Source organism: Calliphora vicina, chromosome 5 (assembly GCF_958450345.1).
Source record: "Calliphora vicina chromosome 5, idCalVici1.1, whole genome shotgun sequence".
In the NCBI taxonomy this organism is placed as follows: domain Eukaryota; kingdom Metazoa; phylum Arthropoda; class Insecta; order Diptera; family Calliphoridae; genus Calliphora; species Calliphora vicina.
The window spans coordinates 1,466,655-1,479,383 of NC_088784.1; the positions used below are offsets into that span (position 1 = coordinate 1,466,655).

The following is a 12,729-nucleotide window of genomic DNA, read 5'->3' on the forward strand; positions in this document are numbered from 1 at the left end:
GCGATAATGATTAGTTTTTCTATTTATGGCTTTTCCAGTTTCCACAACGATGTTAGTATGTATCCCTCTCATTCTCCATGACTGGTTTTGTTAGAAGCCTATGTCCAGTTTATACAGTTAACATATTAGAGGGGTTATTATTGTTTGTAGATTGGGCTTTAAAAAACCATTTGATTTCGTTTTATGTATTAAGTTTTGTTTTTTGTTGCTAAAGAATTTTAAATTCATTGTTTCAAATGTCTACACTTTAGCCAGTGATAAATGTATTTTAAACATTCCTTGGGCACACATTGAGGTAATGAGCAGAGCTGTTTAATATACATATATACAACATTAGCTGAGAGTGTAAAGGCCCTAAGTTCTTTTATAAACATTTTACAGAAGAGTCAAAGAAATTTGGCTTTAAATTCCATGATTGTCATGTTTGCAAGTCACAGCCTAAACAATTTTAATAAAAAAACTGGACTTAACGCCTTTACCTCTAAGGAAACAATCTATTGTGAAATAGGATTACTGTCACGTACTCTAAACAGATCTTAGATTTAATTAATTAAATTTAAGCTTAATTCGCCTAAATCAGAATTGAAAATACTAACAATTCATTCCACAACCCATATCCAAACCCTACTGTCAAAGACCTAACTCAGTTGTCAAAAACTTAAATATTGAGAATATATTAGTAACAAATCTATGTGAAAACTAAAACAACACTCGTGTGTGTGATTATTTTTAATAATTTTTTTGTTTGAGCTTTTTTCTAGTTTCCGCTCTATATGTATTTTTCCATAATTAACCCTAATAATTAATTGAATGGTTAAAATATTAAATTTTTTTTGATTTTGAAAATTAAACTAAGAGTCGATTTCGAACCTTTGACTCAAAACCTGCTCTTGCTATTTAAACTTAGTTTAGTACCTAATTTAGATAAATAAATTTTTGTTTAGATAAATTAATATAGTTTAAGTAATATGTAATTTATCCAAACTATATTGAGCTAAACATAGTTTGTTTTAAATTAAAATAGTTAATTTTAATTAATTTAAACATAATTTAATTAAACTTTGTTTAGTTAAATTTTGTTTAGTTAAACTTAGTTTGGTTAAACCTAGTTTAGTTAAACATAGTTTGGTTAAACCTAGTTTAACTAAACTTAATTTAGTTAAACCTAGTTTAGTTAAACTTAATTTGAGTAAACTTAGTTAGGTTAAACCTAATTTAGTTAAGTTTGGTTCGGTTAAACCTAGTTTAGTTAAACTTAGTTTGTTTTGGTTAAACTTAGTTTAACTAAACTTAATTTGGTTATACTTAGTTTGGTTAAACTTAGTTTGGTTAAACTTAGTTTGGTTAAACCTAGTTTAACTAAACATAATTTAGTTAAACTCAGTTTAGTTAAACTTAGTTTGGTTAAACTTAGTTTAGTTAAACATAGTTTGGTTAAACCTAGTTTAACTAAACTCAATTTGGTTAAACCTAGTTTAGTTAAGCTTAGTTTGGTTAAACCTAGTTTAACTAAACTTAATTTGGTTAAACTTAGTTTAGTTAAACTTAGTTTGGTTAAACCTAGTTTAGTTTGGTTAAACTTAGTTTAGTTAAACATAGTTTGGTTAAACCTAGTTTAACTAAACTTAATTTGGTTAAACCTAGTTTAGTTAATCTTAATTTGATTAAACTTAGTTTAGTTAAACTTAGCTTGGTTAAACTTAGTTTGGTTAAACCTAATTTAGTTAAGTTTAGTTTGGTTAAACCTAGTTTAGTTAAACTTAGTTTGTTTTGGTTAAACTTAGTTTAACTAAACTTAATTTGGTTAAACATAGTTTAGTTAAACTTAGTTTAGTTTAACTTAGTTTGGTTAAACCTAGTTTAACTAAACTTAATCTTGTTAAACCTAGTTTAGTTAAACTTAATTTGGTTAAACTTAGTTTAGTTAAACTTAGTTTAGTTAAACATAGTTTAGTTAAACATAGTTAAGGTTAAACTTAGTATGGTTAAACCTAGTTTGGTTAAACCTAGTTTATTTAAACCTAGTTTGCTTAAACCTAGTTCAACGAAACTTAATTTGGTTAAAATTATTTTAGTTAAACTTAGTTTGGTTAAACCTAGTTTAGTTTGTTTAAACATAGTTTAGTTGAATTTAGTTTAGTTTAACTAAGTTTGGTTAAACCTAGTTTAAATAAACTTAGTTTATTTAACCCTAGTTTAGATTAGTTTAGTTTGGTGAAACTTAGTTTGGTTTGGTTAAACTTAGTTCAGTTAAACTTAGTTTGGTTAAACCTAGTTTAGTTAAATTTCGTTTAGTTAAAATTAGTTAAACTTCACTCAAAACTTCTGCTGCTAGTTAAACTTAGTTTAAACCAATTTTATCAATATGTATGTATATTTTACAAAATATGTACTAGATTTTCTGACTAAAAAATGTCAAAAATTGATTTTTAATGAACCTAAGTAACCACTACAACTTCGCCTAATATTATTTATGAAAAATTTTACTCTAACTTTATGATGTTGTTTACATACATATGTATATCCAGCTCAATATATGTACAAACACTTTAAAATAATTTATTTTGTAAATTTATTCTCTTTTTAATCTACATTCGTATTGCCAACATTTATCAATTGTTTGAAAATATGTGTTTGTGTGTGGGGCTGAGTGTTTAAAAGTGTCAGTCAGTGTATGGGTATGTATGTATGTCATAGTGTGTTTGTTTATCTTGTGTGAGTGTTAATTAAGCGATAAAATTAATTCGAACGTCAACACTTTGAATTACTGGTGCTGAAATGCACCAGTAGCGAAAAAAAAACAAAACAAACATAAAATAATAATAAATACATGGCTATATAAACACACATATCAATGCTACATATAAAAATCAACTTTCAGTAGGTTTCGCTTATGCAGCAACAGCAGCCGCAATAGTAGCGGCTGATAAAAGCCATCAAATATGGCCGTATAAATATGTATTTATGTATAGATGTATGTGTGTGTTTGTATACTGCTACATACAACATCATGTTGGGCAATTTGCATACTACACACAGACATTCAGATGCAAATAACTTAAGTGGAGACTACACTCAAACATGTAGCTTTTTGCAACGCCCCACAAAATAAAAAACCAGATACGAGTATTATTGCTGTTCATATTGATGTTGTGTGCAACAGCAAATACCAACAAAGTCTATATGAATCTACTGTTATATGTATGTTTGTGTATATTTACATTCACCATTAATTCACATGAATATTGGTTGGCACATTAAACGATAACCACAATGGCGTTGTTGCTTTTAAAGCAAATTTTATACAAATTTTCCTATACAGAATGCAAAAATATGCAATAAAAACAAAAAATTATGAAATATAAAAACAAATTGTAAAATTTATATTGCATTTTAAACGTATTTACATAAATGAAAACTTTAAATAAATGTTAAAACATTTATAGAATTTGTTTTGGAAATATTTGTAACAAAAAATAAAAAAATTTAACTAAAATAATAGATTTAAATGCTGTAACAATTAAAATATGTATAAACTAGTATCTCTGTAAATAAATTTCACTCACTGCCTTGTTTAAAACCACCAACAACAAATTTCGATTTCCTAGTTTCCCATTTCATAAGCGGCAAGGACATGTGCCAATCATCATTAGATTTTTATAAATTTATATATATGTATGTATGTATGTTTGTATGTATCTGTGTATTTTTGTTAGGGTTTGAGTATCAAAATCAAAAACTAAAAGCTGTCGAATGAAATGTGTTAAATTTCATGAAATTTTTTTACCCAAAATAATTGTGTAAATTGTAAATGGATAAAGTTAAATATTTAACATTTTGAAAGAAAAAATAAAGAAAAAATGTGTCATCAAAATTAAGAGTTATTTAGTGAGTATTATTGTCCTATATTATATTTGAAATTAAATTTTGATTGATACACAGTTTATCCATTAGTGTAACAAATCTAAATAACATGAACACATCTAATATTTATTTAAATTGTTATTGAGATAGATGTGTATTTAGCTAAACATATTATTGTAGATAAATTAATTCTAAAGTTATTTTCAACCTCAATTTCTTGGGAAATTAATCTAGTTAGTTTTAAGCAGGGCAAGTTTAAATATACAAGAAATCAAAAAAAAACTCACAAAAAAAAAATTATTTTTTCCTAAAATTTTTAAAAAATAAAAAAAGTTTAGTTTTCAAGCAAAATGCTTGAAAAACTTGCCCTGTTTTGGTGTAATTAAAGGAATTCAAATTAATTTTCTAGCATATTTTTCATAACTTTATTTGAATCTAAAAAAACCTGCTTAATTACAGAGTGTGAGTGATGGATGGCTGATAATATTTGGCCTGAAAATGCTGCCATATGTAAAAATTGTTTTGTGCTTTAAAAACCGCAAGTGCTTGGCATTATGCAGACAGATGAGTTACGAGTAGTACCTTTAAATACATCTATCTATCTATCATGTTGTAACTATTTGTTGTAACCCTCTTTTCCAGCTACAGCTAACAACATTTATAGGAATACAAATAAATGGTGGTTTCAAGTACTTCTTGAAGCCCTTAAAAATGAATGCACATGCATCTAAATAAACAAACAAATAAAGGAACATAAAAATAAATAAACAAACAACCCACCAACAAAAAATCAACCAGTCTAATTTGAAAATAATTAAATACAAAACTCACTAAACTAAGTAACATGTGTAATCCTAGATACATACAGACAAATCCAACCAGAATCTAGTTTTAGAGGGTGCACTCTTTTCTGTTCCTTTTTTTTGTGGGTTGTTGTAAGTAACACTAGTTATAATTTTTATGAATAGACAGATAATAATTTCTACAACAATGCTTCTGTTAGAAAACAATGAATGAAAAAAAAACGCACACTTCAACCACCAACCTGAGTAATTCTAAAACGTGGTAGCATCCTTGATGTTCCTTTTTTTGTTTTCTGAAACAAGATTTCTTTATGTTAAAAAGCTTAAAACTTTTTCCATGTCAATGTCGCAATAGACAACAGTAGTGGTGTAGAATCACACATCTATAGTCATCACTTACCACTTACTGTTTACTGGTTACCAGTAACTACTACCATATGTGCAATTGTTTGCTAGACCTGCAACATTTTTACAACAAAAATAAATAAATTCACTTTACCTTATGCCACAAAATCGAGAATAGTATTGAATAGAATAGAAAAGCAGAGACAGACATGAAATAAAAAGAAACATAAACATAATCAGAAATTAATTTTCAGAGTAAAAGTATCAAACACTAATCACAGGGATTTTGAGGGCTTTACAAAACAGCATAAACACACAAACAAAACCATTATCCCTTATTTTTTTTGTTTGTTAAATGTTTATGTGATTGTATAACCCATACATTCATTTACACATCCATAGATACAATATGAATTGTTTGTGTATTTGTTTTCAATTATTATATATTTTGGAACAAAAATTTTGAAAATTAATTTGTTTAAGCAAGACTGATTTAATACTTGTATCAATTTTTAAATATATTTAAATTTTAATCATAGGTATCTCTTTTTGCAATTATTTCTGTCGGCATATTGTGAATTTATTCGACAATATCAAATATTTCGTGTAGCGCATTCTGTGCAGGCACTTTTTCAAGACTATCTGGCTCTCTCTAACGGATGACTCAAACGATATTCACCTACAGAATCTAGGTTGTTTCTGGTTATTCAGTTCAGCATCAATCTTTAACGTCATGCTATTAAAGAGTCAAATAGCAGCTCAAAGGGGAGCCAACTAACTTAAATTATCATGTTCGCTGATGAGCTTAAACATTATGCCTGCACTTTGTGAAATCACTGAACAAGTTTATATTTATCCTACACCACCATAGTGGGAAGGTATAATGCGTTTGTGCAGATGTTTGTAACGCCCAAAAATATTAGTCTAACACCCAAATCTTAAAGTATACCGATCGACTTAGAATCACTTTCTGAGTAGATTAAACAATGTCCGTCCTTCCGTCCGTCCGTCTGGTTGGCTGGCTGTCCATGTAAACCTTGTGCGCAAAGTACAGGTCGCAATTTTGAAGATATTTCGATCAAATTTGGTACAATATGTACCAAATTTCGGTCCAAGGACCAAGCCTATTGAAACTGGCTGAAATCGGACCATTATTTCACCTAGCCCCCATACAAATGTCCTTCCGAAATTGGACTTTATCGGTCATAAATGTTTAATTTATAAATGTATCTCCACAAATTGCGCTCCAAATAAGTTTTATATATACCAAATTCATGTCTCCAAATTTTGTTACGATCGGTCCATAATAAGTCATAGCTCCCATGTAGACCCGCTTCCGAAAATCACTTTAACGTGCATAAATCTCTTAAAAATGTTGGTATACTAACAAAATTCAACATAGTAAACTTTTATATAGAATAAATCACACGAACTAATATCATGGTGATCGGTCCATAATTGGTCATAGCTCCCATATAAGGCCCACTTCCGAAAATCACTCAAAAATATAAATTATTGAAATTTTAAAAGAAAAATTTTTTTACTCTTTTACTTAGTGTAGGGTATTATATGGTCGGGCTTGACCATATAATACCCTACTTGTTTTAGTTTCAGTCAAATCTTCAAACTAATTAACTCAATACTAGCATAATTCGCCAAAATCCTAATTCATTTTCAGAAAACCAATTAGGTTCTGATCGGAAACACGTTCAAAAAATTTATTTTAAATATTTCTATGAAAATCTATTTGTTTTCCAATACTTTTTGAGTGGTTTTCATACAGAAATTTGAAAATTGTTTCCAATCATATTTCTGAATAAGGGCTAAAATCTTTAGCTTCATTCAAAGGCTTTTATTTGAACTGAATTTATTCAGCATTAAATTAATTCATAATGGAATTAATTCTCAATAATATTCGCTCAACCTATGAATTTTTAAATTCTTGTTAATTCAAATCTAATCCAAATTGAATGAAAATATATTTTCTTCATTCAATTTGTTTTGTTTTTATAAATTAACAAAATTAATTGATAAACGTTTTCTAAAGTCTATTTATAATAGATTTAAATTTAAGACAAATTTGAGCATTAAATATATTTCATAAAGCTAAATTGTAATGAATTTCAATTAAAGACAATTTGAGTGATTCAATAAGGAATTAATTCTGTGAAGATTGAATTCATAGTGTTTAAAAATTGTAAGGAATTAGGCCTATGAATTAGTTCCTTATAAATGCTTTAATGAACTTGATTCTTTCGAACCTTTGATTTAAGATGCTGGATTGAATCAATTACTTTTGATTCCACAAGAACATGCTCGTGATCGTGAGGTGATCGTTAGTGTTAGCTACTAATAAACCAGTTTCATAAATTTTACATGTTGACCCCAACCAATGTCGGTTAACATCGCAACGTTGAGTTTGAAAATCCCATAACATTCATATTTTAAGCTATTTGCTTTGTAAAAGTATCAAAATTTAAGAATCAAATTTCTTGGCAAAACTTTTCTTATGATTCTGGGGAATAAAATGATTTTTTTTGAAACCTTTTAGCATTATAACCTATATACTTGTATTTAATTTCCTAAATTGCGTCACTTTAATGAAATTTTAATTTATTTATTGCTATTCTTTTTTTTCTTTGCAGGCAATTATCTATGAAGGACAAGATAAAAATCCAGAAATGTGCCGTGTATTATTAACACATGAAGTTATGTGCAGGTGAGTTACAATATAAAATTACGTATTTAAATACATATTTATGAATAGTTAAGCAAGCAAGCAAGCCAGTTAAGGATTATAACAAATGATATCGTGTTGTATATTTTTTACATTACTTTTTTTCTATTCAATTTTTTTTTAATCAACACTCTACTTTGTTTGCATAATAAATAAACAAAAAATCATGAAAACGTAAAAGAATAAAAGAGTAAGAGATAGAAAAGCAAAGAATAAAAAAATAGAAAATAAACCAACATTTAGACATTTCTATCTATTACGGTAGTTAAACCCCTTGAGTATACAATTTCCTTTCTTTCTGTTTTTTTTTTCATTCTTTAGCATTTTTTTGTTAGCTTTATTTGCTTTAAACTAAATTTCCTTTCTTTTTTGTGATTTGTGTTCCTTGGCAAACAAATCCTTCTTTAAAAATCTCTTAGATTTGCTTACATTTTCACATTTTCACACTTTCTTCATTTGATACATTTGTACATCATCAAAAAATATTTGGTAATTTTTTGAAGCTTTTTGTTATTGTTGGCTTTTGTATTTGATTTTGGTTATTTAAATTGTAGTTTTTTTATTTTTTTTTATACAACAAAACTCATAATTTTTAACAGTAGTAGTTATGGAAATGAAAACTAGTAAATAATACAGTTTTTAAATTCCTTTTATTGTGTTAAACTTTAAAATGCCTTAAAAAGCACCCACAGCTTACCATGCCTACCTAATACAAGTGTTTGTGTGTCAGTGTGTGAAAGTAGTACTAAATAAAATGGCCTTGATTGTTGAAGCTTCTAAATATCTCCCTTCATTTTGTTTCTTTTTTTTACAATAATGTCTTTCGTTTTCTTCTTTGCAATTGCTTCTTATTTTTTGTTGTTGTTTTGTTTACATTCAAAATGATGATGTCCGGCTAGTTTGTATGTTTGTTTGTTTGTTTAAGCTAAAATAGCTGTAATGTTTAAATTTCTATTCTCTACTAATACATTTACAGCCTCCAATATGCAAACACTCTCACACAAACCTGCATGTTTATAAAATGGAGTTAAATTGTAAATTTGTTTGTTGTTGTTGTTATTATTGTGTGTATTTTGCAACAGGGTACTCTTCTCTTCTTCACACTTTCTCTAGGTCTATGGGTTTGGCTGTCTGTCTGTTTGTTTTTCTGTGTTTTTATTGAGTGAGCAAGTGAGTTTGTATGCGTGAGAGTGGGTGGTGTTTGGGTGGCTGTATTGTTTGCTCGTATCAACTGGGATAAACAGCATCATCATAAAATGGTTGTTTAAGCTTTACCAACATTAACAATGGGTCCTGTTATCGTTGCGAGTAACGCACTCATTTCATGTTTTTCTATTTTTGTTTGTAGTATATAGAATGTGTGTATTTTCGCCTGTGTCCACAATACATTATCTCTGTCACTCCTTTTTTTTAGTATCACCCAAAAAAAAAAAGAGGAAACAGAACTGAAAAAAGTAAATATTACTTGGTTGTTGTTGGTATGCTGAAAAATTATGGTTAGTCAACAGAATAAGAGTAGATAACAATGAATTTGGCTTTATGCCATATTTTTTCACGCATTAAAGTATTGACTAAACCTAACAACGGTAAACAAAAAAAAAGATTATAGATCCTTGCAACAATACAGGTATTGTAATAACAATAAACTTATTGATTAGAGCTAAATAAAAAAAACCCAGCAGAACCCCTAAATATAGTATATGGTAGTGACTACTTAGGTTGCTGATATTTATGTTTTATAATACCTTCACATTATTAAAATTTTGGCGAATCATTCCTTTTGAACAAAGATTTATTTAAATAAAACAACTATTTTTTAAAATAATGAAATTCTAAACGAACGAACGACTCAAATACAATCGAATTCGTAAGAATTAACTCTTAATTCAGTGGCTTAATTCCATAGTACTTTAAACGTATTGAATTCATTCATTTAAGAATTCATTCTTTGTAGAATTCATTTCTTATTTAATAATTTAATTGTTAAGGAATTAATTCGTAATGAATGCTTTAATGGATTGCTTAATATTTAAAATTTTATTTGATTTTGAAATGTTAATTAAGAATTAGTTCTTTGAAAATATATCATTATTATATTGATGTTCGGCTCATTTTCATTGGCTTCAATGATTCCAACGTGTAATAAAAGTAGACGACTAGAGGATCTTGGATCGAATTTCAATTTCATAGACTCTCTTTTCTCTCATTAAAATACTTTTAATTAATTTCTCAATTTCTGCTACTTTAACTCAAAAAGAATATAATAATTGTTCTTAAAACAAATTAAAATCATTGCCATATAAAATTCATTATTGAATTGAATTTTTAAAGACTTGTTGCTTGTTTAATGTAAATTTCATTATCCATTTCATGCATATGACAATATAAATAAACCAATTTAATTCATTGTTCTTTTTTTTTCTTTACAGCCGTTGTTGTGACAAAAAAAGCTGTGGAAACCGCAATGAAACACCATCAGATCCTGTCATTATTGATCGGTAAGTAACAAAATCCTACAATACAAACAATTGCAGCAGCGGCAGCATCCAATGTAGCTGCTGTTGCAGGCTACAAACAAGTTCATAATATTTATATTTAAGTACTTCGACATATACAACAATATCCTTTTATCATACATATATTTTACGAAATTGTACATTGTACATCATACTTTATTTTAAGTTGTTATTTTCTTTCTTTCATTCTATTTTTTTTCGTTTTTTTTCCTCATTTTATTTTTCAATGTTAATAAACAGACATCGATACATTTACAAAATATTGTATTATATCGCAAAATACTAGAGAGTAAGTAAATATTTCATCCTTATAAGGTTACAAGTGTGTGTGTGTGTGTATGTGTTGTGTCATCCTCCTTACGAAGTTGACATTTTAAGCAGCTTTTCATTATAATAAATATCAGACTTTCTGCTTACTCTTTACATAGATAGTCAGACTTACATACAATTACTTATATTTGTATCCATATGTACATGAGATCCTTGTGGTTGAAGCATAAAGCTTGTAGTTTCTTTATAAAGAAGCAAAAATTGTAGGAAACTTTTATTGGTTTAAATTATTATTACACTTAACGGTAAAATTCAATATCTGCTGACAATTCTGTGTTTTCTGCAAGAGAAATTTAATAATTTTCAAAAGGTTTTTTATTTTAAAATAACATATTTATGACGTTCCGAAGTTGTAAGTTTATCAATACCTCCATTTCACTAAAATGAAATGATCATGAGAAACTATAAGTATTCCCGTACTCTATTGACTTCAATAAAACACTTTTAAATTGTGTAACTAAATGACACTCATACTTTTCATATTCCCTATATGCCTTATAAAACCGAATCGATCGATCACCTTTGTATTAATGTTCTGAGTCAAGATCTCTTTTATCAACATTTATGGACTACATGTGGTATAAGTAATATTTTATTAAGGTCTTTGCTCTCTATGATTCATCATTTTGCTAGAGTATTGTATGAAATAAAGCATAAAACAGAGGTCGTCATTAAGAGCCATCAGTGATCGAAAATGATCCGTGCTATCTATGCCAACCAATGCACTATGGCAGAATTTCGATTTTCCAACACCATATTTTTAAAATTTTTTGAATCACGTTCTATTGCCAACATACTGGAAAGAAAAAATAGATACAAATAATGGCAGTTGACAACCGATAATTAGACATAAAATGCTAATAATATATAATTTAATTCTAATTCATTTTATTAATTGTGAAGCAGTATAATTTTTTATTAAATAAATCGTCGTTTTCCAAAATATACTTTCAATAAAATAAATCTTTGAATATGGATTCTATTACTCGAGATGTGTATTTTTAACAGTTGTAAAGATATTTCGTAAATGTTTGTATTTAGAACTTAATTTGATGTTTTTACTGGCTCGCCTTTTTTGTGAAATTGTGAATAGTGTTATTGTCTTTTGTGGAGTAAAACTCCGGAAGATAACAACCTTTAATGGAGTTTCCTACATGTAGTTGTTCGTGGGAGACTAAGGTTTAATGCCATGTAAAATTTGTTTGCAAATAATTGCAAACTCACCACTTAATGCTACTTTTGCAAAAGGTAAATTCATATGGGAGCCCCACAAAAAACTGACACGACTTTCGTAATTTTGTTTAAAGTTTATAGAAATGTATCTATCAAATTATAAAAAGGGAGTTTTAGAGAGTAAGCATTATTTTTTTTTTCAAAAATCGCCCTTATGGGCGGCTTAATACAAAAAAGGGGGCGTGGACTGCCCATTTTTACTCAAATGGAATATTTTGACAGTAAAATTTGGTGAGTCTATCTTGTCGAGAAATAGTTTTTGCCGCTATTTGGGGTTTTTCGGCCATAGTGCACTGCTGTGAAACAATGCTTAACATTAGTTCCAACTACTTAAATTACTAGGAAAACGTTTTTTGGGTATTGGTGGACGTAAACAGCTATTTATAGTAAATTTTTTAAACAATTTGCAATCCATACATTGTAACTCTCAAAAGCAAAGCCTGACTTTGAATATTTTTGAGAAACGATTTACTGAAAAAAAAAAATTCAAATTTAAAAATTGTTTATGTAAAACACACAAATATTTAGCAGCAATTAAATAAATATAAACATGATGGCTGTGAAGAAATAAAAAAAGGAAACTTTTAGGGATAATTGCCTTAAACTATTTTGGTATTTTTGTATTACAACAATCAATACAATATAATATACTTGGACAAAAACTAAAATGTTGTTCATCTTTAGTTGTAAAAATTCTTGTAACGTCCGTCCATCTGTCTGTCTGTCGCTGTGTGTATCCATACCTGTCATTGTCAATTTTGTTGTCACGTGCCAACAAATTATGTAGCATCACTGGTTTATCCTTCCGCACATAAATATCTGCTTGCTCTGCTCTTCATACCCAGAACATTTTACAAGTATTGGTGTTGAAGTGCGTGTGTTTGTGTTTGTGTGTTCATGC

General features: G+C 28.1%; 1 protein-coding gene across 4 annotated transcripts in view; it reads left to right on the top strand.

Moving 5' to 3' along the window:
- The window catches only part of kn (EBF transcription factor knot), a 51,470-nt gene that overhangs the window by 17,145 nt on the left and 21,596 nt on the right, over positions 1 to 12,729 (top strand). For all 4 annotated transcript variants that reach the window (XM_065511727.1, XM_065511728.1, XM_065511725.1 and 1 more), the window contains exons 4-5: positions 7,658 to 7,731; positions 10,179 to 10,247. In XM_065511727.1, the coding sequence (XP_065367799.1) occupies positions 7,658 to 7,731; positions 10,179 to 10,247 (143 nt within the window). The remainder of the gene's footprint in view (positions 1 to 7,657; positions 7,732 to 10,178; positions 10,248 to 12,729) is intronic.